The 22,286-nt window shown below is 39.0% G+C and overlaps 1 protein-coding gene across 2 annotated transcripts in view; it reads right to left on the reverse strand.

The window, feature by feature from the left end:
- The window catches only part of LOC310724557 (eukaryotic translation initiation factor 4 gamma 3-like), a 278,886-nt gene extending 258,410 nt beyond the window's left edge, over window positions 1-20,476 (reverse strand). For both annotated transcript variants that reach the window (XM_083538775.1, XM_083538776.1), the window contains exon 1: window positions 20,195-20,476. In XM_083538775.1, the coding sequence (XP_083394901.1) occupies window positions 20,195-20,344 (150 nt within the window). In that variant the 5' untranslated portion in view covers window positions 20,345-20,476. The remainder of the gene's footprint in view (window positions 1-20,194) is intronic.
- Between the last annotated feature and the right edge of the window lie 1,810 nt (window positions 20,477-22,286).

A 22,286-nucleotide genomic window follows, 5' to 3' on the forward strand; every position in this document is an offset into this window, starting at 1 on the left:
TAATAGAAACAAAACACACACTATATTTAAGATATTTATTTATTTTGAAGGAATAAAAAATATTCAGTTACAATATTCACTGATATTTTTGTTCTTTATTATATGTAGGACATGTCCAGCTTGATCTCCTCTTTTTCTTTCTCTGGTTTTCTTTCTCTAGTGCTGAAGTCATATTGCTGAACAGCTGTACAGCTTCCTCCAGTCACTCTCGGGTTTCCATCCTCATTTCTCTTCCCTCACCTAAGAATCTTTGTTTCCTCAGAGATTTTCTAGGATGCAAAAAAAATAAAATATCTCAGCCATCAGGATCCCAATCCAGAATAAAGAGGAAAGAAGAAGGGGGAAACGTATAAAAGATAAAGGCGTGTATGCAGCTCTATCACTCATCTCTTTATAAGGATAGTAAAAGCTAATGCATTGAATGAAACAGGATAATAACTGTATATCACTTAGTTTATGCCATGATGCTGCTATGCTTTTACACATAGAGCAACAATATTCCTTTTTCTCTTTCTGTATATTGCATGACTTGTTTAGTGGCGCTGTGAATTCAGTCAAAGTGTAACTGCTTCTCTGTTTGGCATCAGCAGCACTGACCACTACTTTTATTTTCATTACTTTATTCTTCTACTGTTTTTCTATTGTTCAAATACCAGTCTTATGCTTATTGTGTTTTTCAGAATCAGAATCAGAAAGAGCTTCATTCAGTATGTTTGCATTCACAAGGAGTTTGTTTTGGTGACAGAAGCTTCCATTTGCACACTTTTTTTAAATGATAAATAAAAATAAACATAAATAATAATAAAAAAAGGAGTGTTGGGATGACGGTGTTGAAGGCCGAACTGAAGTCAGGATCCTTACAGTCGTCCCGATTTGTCCAGATGTTGCAGGATGAAGTGCAGTCCCATGTTCACCGCTACAATAATTCCAAAATCGCCTCTAAACCTTTCAGGAAGAAATATGGTGAATTAAAAATGGCATTGGAGATTTAGTTTTTTGTAACTAATATTTTACTGTAATTTCCTTCTGTTCTCATGCTTTTAACGGAGACACAACGTCACCCAGAAGATTTAATCCCTGATAATACAGAGGACTCCAAACCAGATGAAGTCAAGTCAAGAGGCTTTTATTGTCATTTCTACTATACACAGTGGTACACAGTACACAGTAAAAACGAGACAACGTTCCTCCGGAACGCTGTTGCTACACTAAACAATAACATAAAGCTACAACACAACACAAGCTACATAAAGTGCATCGAGTGCAACCTGGTGCAAACAGTGCAGACAAAAAACAGTACAGACAGACAACACAAGACATGACACAAAACCAAGATAGCGCCGACCAGTAAACCTACCGTATACTTGGTTATACAGTACTGTGAACTGTAAAAACTATAAAAACTTTACCCGGGAGTGAATATAAGAACACAATGTAGTGCAAAAATACAGCAGCAGTCAAGATGTGCAGAAGACAGCATGTAAACAGTGTAGTATAATATAACAAAGTCGAAGGTGCAAAAAAGCATGTAAACAATATAGTAGTCGAAGGTGCAAAAGACGGCATGTAAACAGTAATACAGTGAAAGGTGCAAAAAAACAGCAGTTAAACAGTGTAGTACAGTCAAATATGAATAATAATAAATAAATGATGGTGCAATGAATTGAGATGAGTGATGAGTGTGTGTTAAGTGTTAAGTCCAAGTTGTACAGTTTGATGTATTAAGTAGCCTGATGGCTTGCAGGAAAATAGCTTTTGCACAGTCTTGTTGTGAGGGCCCGAATGCTTTGGAACCGTTTTCCTGATGGTAGGAGAGTGAAAAGTGTGTGTGACAGGTGTGTGTGGTCGTCCACAATGCTGTGTGCTTTGCGATGCAGCGTGTCGTGTAAATGTGCATAATAGAGGGGAGAGAGACTCCGATGATCTTCTCAGCCGTCCTCACTATCCTCTGTAGGGTCTTGCGGTCCGAGACGGTGCAGTTCCCAAACCAGGCAGTGATGTAGCTGCTCAGGATGCTCTCAATGGTCCCTCTGTAGAACGTGGTCAGGATCGGGGGATTGAGATGGGCTTTCCTCAGCCTTCTCAGGAAGTAGAGACGCTGCTGGGCTTTCTTGATGATGGAGCTGGTGTTGAGTGACCAGGTGAGGTTGTCCGCCAGATGAACACCAAGGAATTTGGTGCTCTTGACGATCTCCACTGACGAACCATCAATAATCAGTGGAGATTGGTCGCTCTGTGCTCTCCTGAAGTCCACAACCATCTCTTCAAATCTGCCCTTCCCAAGTGATGTTATTGGAGTAAACATGAATAAACCTCTACCTTTTCCCAAATCATCCCCTTAATCCTTTTTTAAAGGAAAGAACAGTATGTAGAAATAAAATCCACCCTCCTATAAAATCTACAGCTTTAAACCCAACTTGTAATCTCACTGAACTGAAGCATTGATTCACTTAAATCATAGTACATTTGTATCATTTGTAATGTATTATTAGTGCAGTTGCAGCTAAATGTAGAGCTGCTACTAGATGAAAAGGATTAGAGGTGATGTAGGGCTTTTGTGTGTGTTTTCAGAAGAATCCAGACTCTGGTGAGGACTATGAGGTCTGTGCTGATGATCACTAAATTGACTGAAGATCATTTTCAGGTTCTTAGTGGTTTTTGATGAGGAACATAATCAGGATCCCCACTCTGTTCAGATTGAGTTTATAATTGTTTACATCATAAACATATAAAGTTCATATATGTATATATAAATAATTAGAATAATAATAATGATGATGATGATAATGGGTTCAGCAGGTTCACAGAATAATTCATGAGTCACTGTTCTATGTACAATAAAACATTTTATTTTTAATGACTGAAAATGCTACAAATATGTAAAACGATAAAGTATAATTGATGCAAACACACAAAGGTACAAATACAAATACAAAACAATAGATACAAATAGCAGTAAATCCACAAAAGTAAAATCATAACACAACTATATAATATTAGCACAAATATTTATAAACAGTAAAATGATATCAAGTCTCTGAGTGGCTTAAAATACCAGAAATAAATAATTAGAGGAGCAGAACTGGAATAAACAGCAGGTGTGGCTGCAGATGAAGGACTGGATTTTCAATGACATGAATCTGCATTGGTACATTTACATTAGGTTTGGCTGCTGAATTGTTGCTGAAGGATCCAGCAAACTGTGACTTTGTAAACTGTGTGCTGAAAATGTAAAGATCTGATTTCCCTTTTGAAGAAAACACAAAATCTTCTATCCAATAAAAGACAATATGACTTTCTTTCTTTCTTTCGGCTTCTCCCGTTAGGGGTCGCCACAGCGGATCCTCCGCACGTTTGATTTGGCACGTTTTACGCTGGATGACCTTCCTAACGCAACCCTCCCCAATTTATCCGGGCTTGGGACCGGCACTGAGAGTGGCTAGGGATGGTTTCCTGACCGTGGATCGAACCCGGGTCGCAGCAGTGAGAGTGCTGCATCTTAACCACTAGACCACCAGGGTTAATATGACTATAAAATATAAAAATAAAGAATGAGCAGTGATAATGTAAGTGCAGGCTGTATAATGGTGGGGGTGGAGGTAGGGGGCGCTACAGCAGTAGGAGTGGAGTAAAGCAGGTGGAACACTTGCAGCAGGTGGAACACTTACGACCTGATAAAAGAACAATAAAGAGTGTGGAAAACAGGTTTTATTTACCTTTTAGTCCAGGTATTTTTTAACATATTTAAATAAGAAGAAACATTGAAAATCTAACATTCACACATTAATATGTTTAATCCACAATCATCTCTGTACACTAGTGAGAGTCTGAGGGCAGAAGTGAAGTGATATGAAGATCATGAGCTCTTCTACAGCTTACTGGTAAGTGTGACATTACTGCCACCTAGCGGATAATTAACAAATAAACTCTCAAATACAGGTAGATTCACACCTGTATTGTATTGTATTGTATTGTATTGTATTGTATGTTGTATGCTCAAAGAAACACAAACAAATAGAAGACAGTAAAAGAAAAAGGGGGAAAAGAAAATTACTGTAAATTGGTTTTCAAAGAACATGTAGGAATTTGAAGCAGAAGGCAGAACAAGAAAAACACAGGTAGGAACCGAACCTCAGACCCCACTGTAATGTAGAACACAGACACACTGTATGACATTAAATCAGTTCACATTTATTAACAACATCCCGACTTCCCAAGCCATGGCATAATGACACCAGACTCTTTCTCCAAATAATTATAGAGGATCCTCACATACACAAAGCTTCTGTGTCTAAACTGCAATTTCTTGGGGCATCTGATATCAGAACAATGTAAAACTTAAAAGAAAAAAAAAGGGCAGGCAAAATATCCCTGTGCCCAAGACCAAGGAACAGCTCATGTATTTCCTAGGAATGTGGTTGCAGGAATTTTCAAGACTGGAAACTTCCCATATGAATTATCAGGAATATTTCGGTATTAACAGGAATTAATGGAAATAAAGTTGGAATTTACAAAATTGCAAGTTATCCTATAACAGGGAACTTAAATGTAGTTAAAAAATAACTTGCTTGATAATCAACCAGATTGAATGCAGTTTCAGTTGAATTTCTACCTGCACATTCATCAATCACATGCACACAGCACACTTACTGCAAGGCTCCTGAGGCCGTACCCCTACATGCACTGTGTTTTTTTCATGTAAACAATGAGTCACGCCTCAAAAAAGGGTAAAAACCACTGCCTTATGGGTAATAAAAGACCAATAATCAGGATCTCAGGTCTACATTCCTTACTATTGAAGTAAACAGGACCAATACAGAACAGTTCATCAGACAGGAACACACACTGATTAGTCCCATCAGCCACAGATCTGCTTCTCACCGCTCGTTTCCCCCCGGCTCCACCCTCCATTTACCAACCGCCGCTCGTGCACGCACCCGCTGCTCCATCCAGCAGTAGTGTTCAGGTGTTGTGAGGTGAATCCAGTGTTAACCCTGTCAGAATGACTGCTGAAAGATCATCCACTTTCTTGTGCCAATCCATGCGATTAATTATAAAGTACAGATGTTTAAGTGAATCAGGTTCTGCCCCACATTAACTGTCAGCTATATTGCTTTCAGAGCTCAAAATGAACAAAGCACTAAAGCTGCAAGAAAATACCTCAACTTCAGATTCTGTCAAATTCCTTTTCTTTAAGGACATCAAACATCACTGACTTTACTAAAGTGGATTTCAAGGAAAAAAAAACCATCATTGAATGCTCTCTGTGATGAAGAGACATTTGACATGATTGAAATTCAAAATCTTTATTTATTTAAATAAATTTAAAATATGAAGATGGTGAAACAACATGCACACTAAAGTACATGAAATGTTCGTATTTCACCATCTTCCTCTATTCCTGAATGATTTTCTATTTCTTCAAGTTGCTTCAACAGATCCTCGAAGCTGTCGACATCAAAGGCTGGTACAGAATCCAGGATCTCTGTGCTGTTGTGTGGGTCTTCAGTATGATTCTGGGCTCCAGACTGGTTAAAAAAGTCACAATCCTCATTTAACATGGAAAAGATGTCGTTGTTGAGCAAAGTGATTTCCTCCTCGTCCTCGAGCTGAACCTCACTGCTTGTACACTCAGACCCATAGCAGGTGCTGTAAACAGAAGTGCACAATTTTAGCTGCATATTAAAGTAAATGAGTGGCGATTATGGCGATTATTTAAGATGCAGAGTAAAACTTCATTTGCATGTCATTCTTCTGAAACTGTTCCAATGCAGTTTACTAACTCACTTGGTCTGGCAGAAAGTCGACTCAGAAACAGAAGGGAAAAGAGGAGGATCAAAGCAGAAGTCTTTAGGAGACAGCAGTTCTTGGTGGCTAAGGCCGGGGAACTGATCACTAACTTCAGGCACGAGGTCATGGACTGGTACTTCTTCTGGCATGTTCATGACTATGTGGTGGTTTGGTTGATGATCAGGTCTCCTCTGTGAGTCACTACTCTGCACACTGCCTTTTCTCCTTCCCTTCTTTGGAAGCGGTTTATAAACCCAATCTACATGATAGAAAAGAAGAATTTAAAGAGTAAGAAGCAACATAAAAACAATAAAAATAGCAGAATTGATGTGTTTGTTTTGTTATTTTGCCATTTGTCTATAAAGAAAGTTCACCTACCAGGAAACAACTGTTCATGTTCCTGTTTAAGCCTCCATGATTCAGTGTAGTAGGGTTTCTTCTGTTCTTCACTCAGTTTGTTCCACTGGATCCCAAGCTGCATGCTGATCTCTGCAGAGCTGCTATTTGGATTGGCCTTGGAAAAGATGGGCCGCTGTTTCCTCGCCCAAACCATGTAGGCATTCATTGGCCTTCTGATGTTGCCTTTTTTATCTCTGCACTTGGCAACGTTAAATTTATCTACAAAATAAAAGCTGTTACCCGTCTTATTATCTGTCATTATTTCTCCTTCTTTCTTCTGAAAGTCGCTCTTTCTGGCTGAAAAATCTTTTTTGGTGTCTTGGAGAGCGGATTGTTCAAAACATTGACGCTTATCACTAAAAACAATTAAAAACATTTCAGATGTTTGTTTGCGCTTCATTGCTGTGATCAGTAAATGTTTGTGTTGAACTGCAGCACAACAAAGTTGTCATGACAATAAAAGCGAGTCCAGGGCGCTATCAGAGATACCGACGTCACAAAAGAGGCGGGGCTTCAATGATTCAAATGCAGACACGGAAGCTGAAAACGGGTGGTGTAAAGACAAGTTAAGTGGTGTGTAATTGTAAACCCTACACGAGTTCCTATAGCGCTCCTCTGTTTAGACACAGTAAGGTATTAAAATATTTAGAATTATAATATTTAATAGAAAACACGTGTTTGCAGTTTGGAATGTGATTTTGATAAAAAAAATTATGGGGTTTAATTTGATGGGTAATTAGTTTGTACTGCATGTGGTGACCTGTTGTTGTTATACTTAAAGTGACCATTAGGGGGAGTAGAAGTGCATTGAAAATAGAGAATGAGAGAACACGTGATTAGCGCGTGTCAGATGTGTGTTATGAGCTATTAGAAAATAAATCATTCATTCATGCTACCTGGCCTCATTTCCTTCTGTTTCCTGACAACACTGCACTTTTAACAAACACTTTATTAAATTTCCCTTAGATTATTCATTATACTTACCTTCTCTGAACTCTGAACACAAACAGATGTTTTACTTAAACATATGGTAGTATTTATAGTCTCTGTTTATCTTTCAATCATAATCATCTACTTATTAAGACGTTTCTAGGCAAGAAATTATCATAAGAATAAAATAATCTGGTAAATTAATAACAAGGTAAATTAACTGTAATACATATTTTTTATTGAATACAATCAGGTCCAAAAATGTATTTAAAAAAGAAAAAACATTAATGAAAGATGTGATTGATTTTGATCTGCTGCCAGTCTTTTTACAAGCACTTAGTGTTTTCTCAACTGGTTCACGACTACACCATAATATGTATGGGATTTTTATATCTGTATTAAAATAAGAAACTAAACTCCTATAAAATCATCTCAGCAGTATTAAAATCAAGATTTGGTGATTTCTGTAAAAAGTTTGGTGTGGAATGGACGTCTCTGTTCACCTGTGTACAGCAGCACATGGGGAGGACAACAAATAATGACAAGAAACAAACAAGTGACAAACTTCATTTGGATTTGACTTTTCCTTCATCACCCTTATAGCTGACATGCCATCATTATACACACACAATGAATGTAACACTGATTTGAGGTGATCCATGAAAAAAAAAAAAAACTTCTATTAGTCAGTTCTAAAAATGGTTGTTTTAAGACTAACGAGGCATAAAAACAATTCAAATGTTTACACGTGAGATTCGTAACACCACTTCCACAAATACAAAGTGCCCTAGTGTGAGATTTGATCAGTTATCAGCAAAAACAACTTCCTCCTTTTTGCAAAATCTTGATATTCAAATCCTTGTTTAGTCAATTATTCCCTGGTTCTCCTACAGCTGATGTTCTACTGTATACACAACACATCATCTACAGGAATCATTGATTTCCCCAGACCTGAGGTGAGATACTGAACAGGAACGAATGAGATGAGACTTTAAACTGTTGCTCAGAGACAAGTCCATAACATCTTCTCTTCATCTTCTTCCTCTTGATCTCTTCATCTTTTTCTTTCTCCTCCTGATCCCCTGGTGTTGGACAGAAATCCCTCTGTAACCTATAACATAAAGCTGTTCAAACACTATGTGCTCTGTATTTATCTCTATGTGAGGCACATGACTGGTAGGAGACGAGCTGCTTGGAGTAGACTGAGTCCTCACAGGAGACGAGCTGCTTGGAGGAGACCGAGTCCTCACAGGGGACGAGCTGCTTGGAGGAGACTGAGTCCTCACAGGGGACGAGCTGCTTGGAGGAGACTGTATAATAATAATTTGAATAATATCAAATTTATAATATAAAATATTTCATATAATAAAAATCAAAAGTAATCTTTCAGAGTTGAATCCCAGTGGAAACGCGACTGATCTAAAGCTGCTGCTTTTCAGCTGATACACACTGTGTGGTCAAAAGTATTTGGACACTTGTCTTTTCCAGCCAGATGTGGTTCATAAATTCACATAATTCACATGCACTTTAATGCACCATACAGCCAATTAACATGCAAACTGTTGAAACACTTCATAGAAACAGAATGTAGAATCACTGAAAGCATTTTAAATGGGATTTAAATACCTGGTACAGAGGGAAGCAGGAGCTTTTCTGTAGCTATTATTGCTTTTATGTTCATGGCACAGGACCAAATATCAGTTTATTTTATCTTTCCATAATGAGATGGAATAAATCATAAATGCTGCGGTGCCAATGGAAGATTAAGGAGAGAAAGAGTCTCCAGGGACCATGATGATTTCTTGGCCTGGATGAGGACTGGCTAATAAGCTGATTTAGATTCCTACAGCTGTGCTCCTGGATCTATGTGCTGAATTGGGTCCAGTACTACAGAGGGAAACACACCAGAACCATGCCATCCCCATCCAAATACAGGTCCTCACCACTCTGGGGTTAATGACAACAGGTTGTTTCTAGTAAGAAATGGCAGACAGGGAAATACTTTATATAAATATTATATATAATTAACTTTTTCACAAAGAACTTCTTTAAATATAATATAATTCTATTAAATCTCATGCTATAGGTCTGGTATCTGCACCTGAGTGTCATAATGCCTGTCATTTTGGATGTTATTATTAAGGTGGGTAGTCGATACATCAGGTTTCCCTTCACTGTGGCACACTGACCTTCTTCAGCACATGATTCCTTTATCCTGACACATAGCAGTGTAGGGAACAGACTACAGGCAGCTGCAGGACGTGATGACTGGCTTCTTGGTGACTTTAACAACATGTTGAAATTGTAAACATTGTCCTGATGTAGTCTATAATATGACAGGTGACCGAGGCTTCACCCCTCAGATGCTCCTCACCTCCTTAAATGCAGATGTGGAGCTCTGGATGTCTCAGCTGGCAGATTTCTATACCACCCGGGAAAAGTGTGTAAGATTATCAGGGTGTGTGGTGTTTTGCACAATGTGGCACTGAGGACCAGTTTCCCTCTCCCTCCTGACCTTCCTCCCCCTCAGCATTATGACCCCGAGCCACAGCCCCCTGCCCCACAAGAGGGATATTAACAAGATGCAAGAACCCATGAGGAGGTCATACGGCGTTTGAAAGGAAGACAAAAATCATGGTTTAACTTCATCTATTAATAATTGTGCAATTTTACTTTTGTCACATTTTCCCGAAAGTTTATCATGTGGACTTTAATTATTCAGCTTAAAAGCATCCTCCAGTTGAGAAACACTAATTTAGAATCAGGATTTAAATGATGTCGAACACTTCAATAAACAGATTACACTAAATAGATTTCATATTTTAGATTTTTATTGATTTTATTAATTATTATTGGACATGGAGAGGTTTAGCTTTCAGTTCCTGTCCTTGATGTCCAGACTCACTTGCCTTTTTTTCTCTCTTTTTTCTTTTTTTTTACTGGAATGGGCGATAGTCGTCTGATCCAGTGCGGCAGGGGAGCAGATATAGAACTGTGAGACTTCAGTGCAGACCACACCTCATCGTGAAACCTCAAACCAGCACCGTGACGTCTCGATGAGAATACCATTGAGTCTCTCCTGATTGTGTGACATTTGCGACAAAGGATAGGACGACGATTCCAATCACGATGTTTCGCTGGTTCAGTTGTCCATAGAACATAGCCACAGAAGGTGATGGTGTAGTACGTTACAAAGGTGCTTTGCATGACGAAGTCCGTGAAGAGAAAACTGTGAGTGCTCGGAGCACCCAGCGAGCGTGCAGGAACTCCAAACGATTGGGCAAGGGTAATAGCCCTACGCACATGAAAGATACGGGTGATCAGCTGAAGTCCAGCAGGAAGATCATAGACAGAGTTCTGGATGGAATCTAGCCACATTCCATCTTGGGAGAACATGTCAGCATGGTGCAGAATGTCGATCACCGGTCTGAACCGGTCCGCATCAGTTTCCCAAACAAATTCGTCCTTTTCTGGAGGAAACCTGAACCATTTACGGGGTAAATGATGGCACCGTTTACCTAAAGGACAGGTGGGCTGCTCCAGGCACCACAGGCAATGCTTTTGAAGAACAAGGAAAAAACAAGCATCGCAGGGAGCTCTAGAGGTGAGAAAGTTGAAGTGATACCCCTCAGCACATGCTTCGATGTGCGCACACGTGCCTTGATGCAGACGCATATCTTGCAGAAGCCTCCTTTGTTCACCAGCTGCCATGTTCCTGCACACAGCATAAAATACACACAACAACAACAACATGATTTATATACGATATTATCATTATATTTAGGATCAAAATTGAAGCGTAGAAAGGGTTTAGTGATTTTAGTTATAAGGAAACGTTTGTTACAGTCATTTTTTCTCATCGACTAGGGCCATAATCCCTCCATCCAAATTCACATAGATGTTTTGATCCATATCTGTGGAGATGTTTTCTGTAGAAGACACTTCACCTGTAATTTTATACACTGGGAGTTGTACGTATTGTCTAAACAATGACAAGGAATTCCACAACAGATAAAACATGCCACGGCTGCAAGGATTATTAAAATTGTAGTCCCACTCTGACCCTATTCTACTCTATTTATTAGTATATTATGTTAATTATACTTGGAGTAAACAGGTTACATGAGTTTGATTAAAATATGGGCTAAATAGGTTAAATTAAGCTACTTCATTGTATCTAATAGTTTCTATACTAATTATTAGGTCAATTTGTTGGATTAATTAAAAAAGCTAAACTATAAAAGCTAAGCTTAACTGGCCGGCTAGTTACCCATGCTAATGTCGCTAAATAATTACTTTGTACTTTTCAAGTCTTCTACTAAATATTCTACAATATTCTACCATAATTATATAGACGACTTACCAGGTACCTGTATAAAGAAATGTTCAATAGAAGAGGATTTTTAATGTTTTTTTAGTTGCTGCTAATCGCTGCTGCTTCTTGCTGCTGTTTGTTTGTTTGGTGGTTGTCAATTTTAGTGTCTTTTTACTTACAATTGCTAAATTCACAAATGAGAAACAAAAGCACGCTCTGACTTATATAGACGTGTCACACTGTGACATCACACCTAGATGCCCCGCCCTCTGCCTGTGACATCATCATGTCACTCACTTTCTTTCTCTCTCTCTTTCTCTCTATCTCTCACACACACACACACACACACACACACACACACACACACACACTTTGCGCATGTACAGATTACAAAGGGAAGATTACACACAAACCGGAAGTTGACCCAAGTGACTATATGAATGTTGTAGAATCATAAATGACCAGATGAAGCTGACTGAGGTGAACCCCTGAAACTAACCCAGGAACAGAGTAGGAACATTCTGACCACCTGCTGGTTTCTTTTTGAGAGACTGCTGAAAGGAAATTTCTTGAACTATCTATGGATTCAGTCTCGGTCGATCTCATTGTTTTGACTAGAAGCGACCGAACTGAACTCTTGAACCGAGTCACTTGAACTGAATCTAAGGAGTCGAAATCATCGAAAAGAATCTTTTCGAACTGAATTGACCAAACTGAATGGACTAAATTATTAAAATGAATCTATTAAATAGTTCTTTCTGATGTTTTTCTACTAAATGCGGTTGTCAAAAGTTATACTTGAACTATGATGTTATGAGGCTGCATTGGAACTAAACTTTATAGTATTGTGTGCACCAGATGAACCCATGAAGAACTCATGTATTGTAAACTGATTTAATCTCTGTGTTATTGTGATTTAATATTTAAACTGATGCTGTGAATACTGTATAATACCTGTTTATTTTATTACTTTAACTTCTGTTCATGTAAAATTTGGTTCAAACAGAACCTTAATTTTATTATCATTTACTTTTGTCCCGTTTACCAACATTTTATCATGTGGATTTTAATTCTTAGTTAAATTTAAATGATGTCCAATAATAATTTAATAATAGAAACAAAACACACACTATATTTAAGATATTTATTTATTTTGAAGGAATAAAAAATATTTAGTTACAATATTCACTGATATTTTTGTATTTTATTATATGTAGGACATGTCCAGCTTGATCTCCTCTTTTTCTTTCTCTGGTTTTCTTTCTCTAGTGCTGAAGTCATATTGCTGAACAGCTGTACAGCTTCCTCCAGTCACTCTCGGGTTTCCATCCTCATTTCTCTTCCCTCACCTAAGAATCTTTGTTTCCTCAGAGATTTTCTAGGATGCAAAAAAAATAAATATCTCAGCCATCAGGATCCCAATCCAGAATAAAGAGGAAAGAAGAAGAGGGGAAACGTATAAAAGATAAAGGCGTGTATGCAGCTCTATCACTCATCTCTTTATAAGGATAGTAAAAGCTAATGCATTGAATGAAACAGGATAATAACTGTATATCACTTAGATTATGCCATGACGCTACTGTTTTTCTAATGTTCAAATACCAGTCTTATGCTCATTGTGTTTTTCAGAATCAGAATCAGAAAGTCATCCCGATTTGTCCAGATGTTGCAGGATAAAGTGCAGTCCCATGTTCATCGCTACAGTAATTCCAAAATCGCCTCTGAACCTTTCAGGAAGAAATATGGTGCATAAAATTGGCATTGGCGATTTAGTTTTTTGTAACCAATATTTCACTGTCATTTCCTTCTGTTCTCATAAGATTTAATCCCTGATAATACAGAGGACTCCAAACCAGATGAAGTCAAGTCAAGAGACTTTTATTGTCATTTCTACTATACACAGTGGTACACAGTACACAGTAAAAACGAGACAACGTTCCTCCGGAACCCTGTTGCTACACTAAACAATAACATAAAGCTACAACACAACACAAGCTACATAAAGTGCATCGAGTGCAACCTGGTGCAAACAGTGCAGACAAAAAACAGTACAGACAGACAACACAAGACATGACACAAAACCAAGATAGCGCTGACCAGTAAACCTACCGTATACTTGGTTATACAGTACTGTAAACTGTAAAAACTATAAAAACTATACCCGGGAGTGAATATAAGAACACAATGTAGTGCAAAAATACAGCAGCAGTCAAGATGTGCAGAAGACAGAATGTAAACAGTGTAGTATAATATAACAAAGTCGAAGGTGCAAAAAAGCATGTAAACAATATAGTAGTCGAAGGTGCAAAAGACGGCATGTAAACAATAATACAGTGAAAGGTGCAAAAAAACAGCAGTTAAACAGTGTAGTACAGTCAAATATGAATAATAATAAATAAATGATGGTGCAATGAATTGAGATGAGTGATGAGTGTGTGTTAAGTGTTAAGTCCAAGTTGTACAGTTTGATGTATTAAGTAGCCTGATGGCTTGCAGGAAAATAGCTGTTGCACAGTCTTGTTGTGACGGCCCGAATGCTTTGGAACCGTTTTCCTGATGGTAGGAGAGTGAAAAGTGTGTGTGACGGGTGTGTGTGGTCGTCCACAATGCTGTGTGCTTTGCGGATGCAGTGTGTCGTGTAAATGTGCATAATAGAGGGGAGAGAGACTCCGATGATCTTCTCAGCCGTCCTCACTATCCTCTGTAGGGTCTTGCGGTCCGAGACGGTGCAGTTCCCAAACCAGGCAGTGATGCAGCTGCTCAGGATGCTCTCAATGGTCCCTCTGTAGAACGTGGTCAGGATCGGGGGAGGGAGATGGGCTTTCCTCAGCCTTCTCAGGAAGTAGAGACGCTGCTGGGCTTTCTTGATGATGGAGCTGGTGTTGAGTGACCAGGTGAGGTTGTCCGCCAGATGAACACCAAGGAATTTGGTGCTCTTGACGATCTCCACTGACGAACCATCAATAATCAGTGGAGATTGGTCGCTCTGTGCTCTCCTGAAGTCCACAACCATCTCTTCAAATCTGCCCTTCCCAAGTGATGTTATTGGAGTAAACATGAATAAACCTCTACCTTTTCCCAAATCATCCCCTTAATCCTTTTTTAAAGGAAAGAACAGTATGTAGAAATAAAATCCACCCTCCTATAAAATCTACAGCTTTAAACCCAACTTGTAATCTCACTGAACTGAAGCATTGATTCACTTAAATCATAGTACATTTGTATCATTTGTAATGTATTATTAGTGCAGTTGCAGCTAAATGTAGAGCTGCTACTAGATGAAAAGGATTAGAGGTGATGTAGGGCTTTTGTGTGTGTTTTCAGAAGAATCCAGACTCTGGTGAGGACTATGAGGTCTGTGCTGATGATCACTAAATTGACTGAAGATCATTTTCAGGTTCTTAGTGGTTTTTGATGAGGAACATAATCAGGATCCCCACTCTGTTCAGATTGAGTTTATAATTGTTTACATCATAAACATATAAAGTTCATATATGTATATATAAATAATTAGAATAATAATAATGATGATGATGATAATGGGTTCAGCAGGTTCACAGAATAATTCATGAGTCACTGTTCTATGTACAATAAAACATTTTATTTTTAATGACTGAAAATGCTACAAAAATGTCAAACGATAAAGTATAATTGATGCAAACACACAAAGGTACAAATACAAATACAAAACAATAGATACAAATAGCAGTAAATCCACAAAAGTAAAATCATAACACAACTATATAATATTAGCAAAAATATTTATAAACAGTAAAATGATATCAAGTCTCTGAGTGGCTTAAAATACCGGAAATAAATAATTAGAGGAGCAGAACTGGAATAAACAGCAGGTGTGGCTGCGGATGAAGGACTGGATGCAGATGAAGGACTGGATGCAGATGAAGGACTGGATGCAGATAAAGGACCGGATACAGATGAAGAACCGGATACAGATGAAGTACTGAATGCAGATGAAGGACCGGATGCAGATGAAGGATCGGATGCAGATGAAGGACCGGATGCAGATGAAGGACCGGATACAGATGAAGGACTGGATGCAGATGAAGGATCGGATGCAGATGAAGAACCGGATGCAGATGAAGGACTGGATACAGATGAAGGACTGGATACAGATGAAGATCCCGATTTGTCCAGATGTTGCAGGATAAAGTGCAGTCCCATGTTCATCGAAGAAAGGAAGAAATATTGTGCATAAAATTGGCATTGGCGATTTAGTTTTTTGTAACCAATATTTCACTGTCAATTCCTTCTGTTCTCATAAGATTTAATCCCTGATAATACAGAGGACTCCTAACCAGATGAAGTCAAGTCAAGAGACTTTTATTGTCATTTCTACTATACACAGTGGTACACAGTACACAGTAAAAACGAGACAACGTTCCTCCGGAATCCTGGTGATACACTAAACAATAACATAAAGCTACAACACAACACAAGCTACATAAAGTGCATCGAGTGCAACCTGGTGCAAACAGTGCAGACAAAAAACAGTACAGACAGACAACACAAGACATGACTCAAAACCAAGATAGCGCCGACCAGTGAACCTACTGTATACTGGTCGGCGCTATCTTGGTTTTGTGTCATGTCTTGTGTTAGAGACAATGCTGTTTGTTTTGCGGATGCAGGGTGTCGTGTAAATTTGCATAATAGATGGGAGAGAGACTCCGATGATCTTCTCAGCCGTCCTCACTATCCTCTGTAGGGTCATGCGGTCAGAGACGGTGCAGTTCCCAAACCAGGCAGTGATGCAGCCGCTCAAGATGCTCTCAGTGGTAGTCCAAATGTTATGAAGTTAATTCTAAACTATAGGCCTCTTATAAAGATGAGCAGGGTGCATCCAGGTAAAACCATGCACTCGTGAAAACACATCATCGGGTTGTCATTAAACTGAATCTGTTGTCAGAAGAGAAGAAGGCTGGCATTGCTCCAGTTATTGACGTAATTTTGTTGTATTTTGATCGAGACACATTCACTTTATAACACACCAATAAAAAAATGGTGAAGACTAACAAGAATTCTGAGAGATAAATAAGAAAACTCTTCACTAACTCTTCCTCTGGCCACAGAAAAGCCAACACATCCTTTTGCATCCTAAAACGAAGCCTGAAGTCTTCCAATGTTTGTAAATCGAATAATCTGTGTCCAGCGACTGTTCTAGACATCACCAGAACTAGAATTCTGACTGGTTCTGCTCTCGTGAATCCACTGTTGCTGATCATCAAAGCAGTTCTCTCTTAACCTGTGCACCATTTGGTCTGTTGACCTTAGAAGACTGCCTAAGTGAGAACTCAGGGCTGAATCAGGAGAGATCTCAATAAAAGATTATTTCTCTTTAGTAGGAAGGAGCCACATCCATAATGAAGATGGAACTTACTCACTGGAGTTTTTTTTTTTTTTTTTAGCTTATCCTGATATTAGCTGTAGGACTACATTTCAAAACAATATGTGCACAGATGTCATCACCTAATCCTCCTTATCCTCTGTGAACACATTATTTAAAAAGCCCCACATATGCAAGGAGAAGAGACTTGATTAGAGCATCCAGATCCACCTCATGCACATGCAGCCAACACGTGGTGGACACGAGCAAATTCCACTGCTAAATCCTGTTACATATATACCTGATAATGATGCTGATGGACATATTATTAAACAAGCACGGAGAAAAAAAATTCTGAAGCCTCTCGTTTTCTTGGAGAATGTAAAATAAATGCTGAGGAAGGTTTGCCTGAACAGATGAGATGAGATGTGAAAGAACGGTAAAGTGGCTTTGCTAACGTGTGTCTATTTCTCTTGTACCTGCGTCACTGCTGTATTTCAGTTTATTACAATTTCTTGGATAATCTTGGTATAATTCTGTGAAGTTAGCATGCTAAGCTAGCCCCGGTCCGTCCTCAGAGAGCATGGAGTCCCGCTGACCTTCACTCGCTTTATACACAGTTTACAGCCGTTTTTATCTTATTTATGACTGTAATATCGCTCTTCTCTCAGGAACAACAGAAAAGTTGTGAAGACATGATATTTTATCTGTTCTTTACCTCTGTAATGTGCGCATGCGCTGAGTGTGTCTGTGTGTGTGTGTGAGAGAGAGAGAGAGAGAGAGAGAGAGAGAGAACGCGTGCGAGAGAGAGAGAGACCGGGTGACGTCACAGACGGTGGGCGGGGCATCTCTGTGTGACGTCACAGTGGGTCAATGTCTATAAGTCAGAATGCGTCTGTGTTTCTCTAATTTCTAAGGTTTGTGCGTTTGAGTAAAGACACGTAAACATGGTGCTCTTCAGAAGGTTTAGAGAAATTTTTCAAACCAGAAGAAAGAAGAAATCTGAGCAGATTGCTGAATCGAAGGAGAAGCTGGAACACATGGAGAAAGTAGTAACAGACTTGGATGCATTTAATAATCTGATGATAGAGAAGTTAGCAAAAGAGAATGAAGAGAAAGCCATTCTGCTGCAGACGGTGCAAAAGCTGGAGGCTACTTTGCCTTCTGAGCGAAAGCAGTGGGAACAGGACATAAATGAGAGAAACTCCACACATCTCCAAAACATCACCGAGCTCCAGTCTTCCCTGAAGCTCTATGAGAAACAGAAGGAAACAGTAGAACGTGAGAGAGAGAGCTGGGTGAGAGAACAAAAGCGACTGCTGGAACGTGTTGCTCAGCTTGAGGCCACTTTGAAAAGAGAGAAAGAAAAGAAAGCCAAACTAGACACTGAGAAGAGGAACAATTTACAGCTCCAGACCATCAGAGAGCTTCAGGATTCTTTGAATCTCTTTGAGAAGGAGAACAATAATTTGATGAGAGACCGAGACGAATTGGAGACACGTCTTGCTCTGCGAGAGGCCACTTTGCTTTCTGAGCAAAATAAACACAGAAAAGAAAAAGAGAAGGCCAAACAAGACCTGGAGGAAATTACTTCCTCACACCTCCAAACCACCAGGAAGCTCCAGGATTTCCTCAACCACTGTGAGGAAGAGAAAAAGAGGGCAGAGCACAAGAGAAATAATTTGATGAGAGAACGAGAGCGACTGGAGGAACATGTTGCTCAGCTGGAGGAAACTTTGAAATTTGAAAGTGAATTTAAGAAAAAACAAAAGTCCAAACAAAACATCACTCGCTTTATAACCAGATTCCTCAATAATTCATGAGGAACAGGAAATGGCAGCACTGGAGAGCAACAATCTGCAAACCTCTGGACAGGTTTAGATTCAGCATGTGAGCACATGCCATACATATAATAAAGGACAAAACATCAATGTTTATTGTAATATTTAATAAAAATTTTATATTTTAATATTGTGTCTGTTTTGTGTCTTTTATTAAAGTGTTGGACTTCATTTAAATCGTAACTAAGAATTAAAATCCACATGATAAAATGTTGGGAAAATGTGACAAAAGTAAATGATAATAAAATAAATGTTCTGATTAAAATAATTTGAACATGAACAGAAGTTAAACTGATCAAAACTATCGATTGCTGCAAAAAGTTTAGTTTGAATGCAGCCTTATAACATCTACTGTTTAAATATAACTTCTGACCACCTCAGTTAGTTACAAAACATCAGAAATAAATCTTTGGAATTCAAAACAACAATTTAATTCAATAGATTTATTTTAATAATTCAATCCATTCAGTTTAATCGATTCATTTAAAAAAGATTTGGTTCGGTAATTTCGACTCCTTAGATTCAGTTCAAGTCACTGAGTCAGTTCACTGGTATTGATTCAATTGAGTCTGAATTGATTGATCCAAATAAATCTTATCATCTGCTGGTATCTACACACAAACACAATTCAGTTTAAATAACAATGCTTCTTATAAACCTGGTAGAAAAACGTGTACTTTAACAGATTGCCAGTTTTGAAGTAGAATTCCATAACATTACTTAAATTGTGTGAATTGTGTAACTCGAGTAATTCAAATACAAAAAAGCATCGAGGCAAATAACTTGGCTTAGTCTATTTAACTACACACAGAGCACCGCGTTTCCCCACGGACCATTCTTACTGATGCACCACCCGCTAAACTCTGAACAGGTAACACAGAAGACGCTGCAGAATGAAAAATGGAAGAACGGGAGGAGAAAACAGCGAGGGCTGAGGAGAAGATCCAGGCCAAAGAAAACGAAAAATGTTTCAAAAGTTTTTTATTAAAAGAGGAATGAAGCAGCTCTCCTAAAGCTCTAAATCCACAAACATTTGGGGGATTTCGAACGCTTAGTTCAGGCAACTCTTAAAGGTTAATACTTTTCAACTACGTAAATCGTTTCACCAGCAGGTTTGAGTTCATCTACATCTCAAGCTTTAAATGCTGACTGAAATAGTTCAAGCTTGCATTTGAAAAGCATGTTTCTGCACATGTAAAGTCAGTACCTTGTTGATTTTAGGGATCTTGTTGGGGTCTATTGTAATGTTCATGCTCACAGTGTTCATGGTCTCATGACTTGGAAATACTGTAGAAGAAACAAGAAATAACAACAAAAAGTTGCAGTGCATTGGTTAAGTGCTGTGAAAAGAAAGGGGACTAAGCTGTAAAAAGGATTAGTCTAGAACACATATGCCCTCTATAACCTCGCCTATTCATGCCCATGGATCGTAGCTTTTCTTGAACTTTTCTTTGCTCCTCCTGCTCCTAAAATTTGGCATCCATGTGGATATTTACATTGTGATTCCACAGTTAGAATCACAAATAGGCTTAAATGCACTAAAACATAAAGAAGGAGATGTGATGTTTTACTTACCGCAGCCAGAGATTTACACATGATCCCGTACCCCACAGAGAAGTTGGGCTCATCAATGGCTTTCTCAAAAATCAGGTCGACGACACCCTTAAGTCGCTCCTCTGTGTCGATGTGGAGCTCTTTCACCTGCTTCATCAGCTGATTGAACATCTCTGCCGTCAGTTTGTTAAGGAAACCGCGCACCGTCCGGAAAAGCTCACGCAACACACAACATCAGCACGACTGTATATAAATAATATCTGCATCCAGGTATGGGTGGAAGCCCCTCTGGCTTCTGCACACAATCAGCCATGAACTGGATGCTCAAAAAAAAGTCTCTACTATATTGTATCCTCTTATTCTCCATCTCTGGCTCTGAGAAAGAAACGAGCAAAAGCAGACATGAAAAGTAGTGAAAAACATGATGAAGTGTGCGAGTCAGAAGAAGTAGGTCTCACTGTGCATTTCATCCTCAGAGCTGGGCTCGGGTTCGTTCTTCGGCGGCTCGGCTTCCTGCGCTTCGATCTCATCTGCTGGTGTTTCTGCTGAAGCCAGATGCTCCACAATCACAGGAGACACACTGGAATTCTCGACTGTGGTTGAGACTGGCTCAAGGTCAAAGTCAGACTGCTGGAAAGCGAGCTCTGGCTTATCCTAACACACAAACACACCCAATTAATAATAAAACACCAGGATTACTGTGAATTTGTAGTGTAAATGTAGGTTTCACACATTCACCGAAGTGAACGACAGCATTTCTATCTTTATATATAGTTATTTAAAGAAATACTCCAGTGTTGGCACCTCAGTTTATATCTACAGTATTTGTAGTCCATGTTCAAAAACTACAACCAAGAGCTAACATGCCTCCTAGTTTATTGAGACGAGCAGAAAACGTTACTCATCACTCGATTACAATGAAAGTCAAAGGGCAGTTGTGGGAAAAAGGAAGGATTATGTGAGATTTTTATACGCCATTACCAAAAGATAATATTGCATATTGAAATTTAAAGATGTTTAATTCTTTTATTTGTAAAAAACGTATTTAAAAAGTACGGGTTTTATTTCTAAAAGTACGGATTTGTTCTTTCAGGCTACTTTTGTAGTCAACACCGTTTAACATGCACAACAGTTTAACAATTTGCAATACGTCTTAATTAAAACATGTTGGAAAATGCTGGACTACACGTTTAATTTAGTCACATTGTAAAAGATTTTGACCAATTAAAATCCAGTGCAGGGACAGCGACGAGCCCTAAACTCACCTCTCTGAGCGATCGGGAGTCGTCAGGACGAGGAGCTGTGTCTGTTTCGGCTCATCGATGGTGAATAGAGCAGAAGCTGGAACCTCTGGGGGCACGTGCACAGGCTCTGTTTTATCTGGCTTTGGTGTGACGGCTTGTGCAGGACCGGGCTCAGCTGAAGAGGTAGACTTTTCAGCGCCATCGAATGCAGCAGATTTTACTGAATAACTCTCAAGCTGTTCATCTGTAGACAACAGAGACAGTAGCAATTAAATCACTGACTAGACGAGTCAAAAATAAAAAAAATTATAATAATTGAGGCTCATATACTCAGAAAATGAACCAGTACTGAAACAAAGAGTAAGCACACGCACCGTCCTCTTGGTAGATGGATGATGCTGCAGTGGAGGGACCATTGGGAATGGAGTCTGGTTCAAAGCATTCAAATTCAAGCACCAGGGTACACACATGACCCCTGACCTTTCTCACAACTACATCGAACAACCTCCAAGTCTCTACCTTGTCCCTGTGTGCCTCATTACATATAGCACAGTTAGGTATGGTAATGTAGGTGAAGTAATGTGGGTGAGATAAACTCAGGCAATGCAGGAGGGAAAGACAGGGCAGAGTGAGGGAGGAAGTGCAGGCCAGACAGGGGTGGGATTTTAAAGTCAGGCTAGGAAAGGTAGGTAGAACGTATTTCCTGATTAGCACACATTAGCATACAGATATCATTTTGGTCCAAACTCAGTAATGATTTCGTTCAAATAGAGTTCATAGAGTAAGTAGTTTCATTGATTTGTACAATTCTGATATACTTCATGAATAACCTTCACTCTGTTTAATCAAATCAGAGCCGTGTCCTTTTA

The sequence above is a fragment of the Silurus aristotelis genome (genome assembly GCF_946808225.1).
Source record: "Silurus aristotelis genome assembly, chromosome: 1".
Taxonomy (NCBI): Eukaryota; Metazoa; Chordata; class Actinopteri; order Siluriformes; family Siluridae; genus Silurus; species Silurus aristotelis.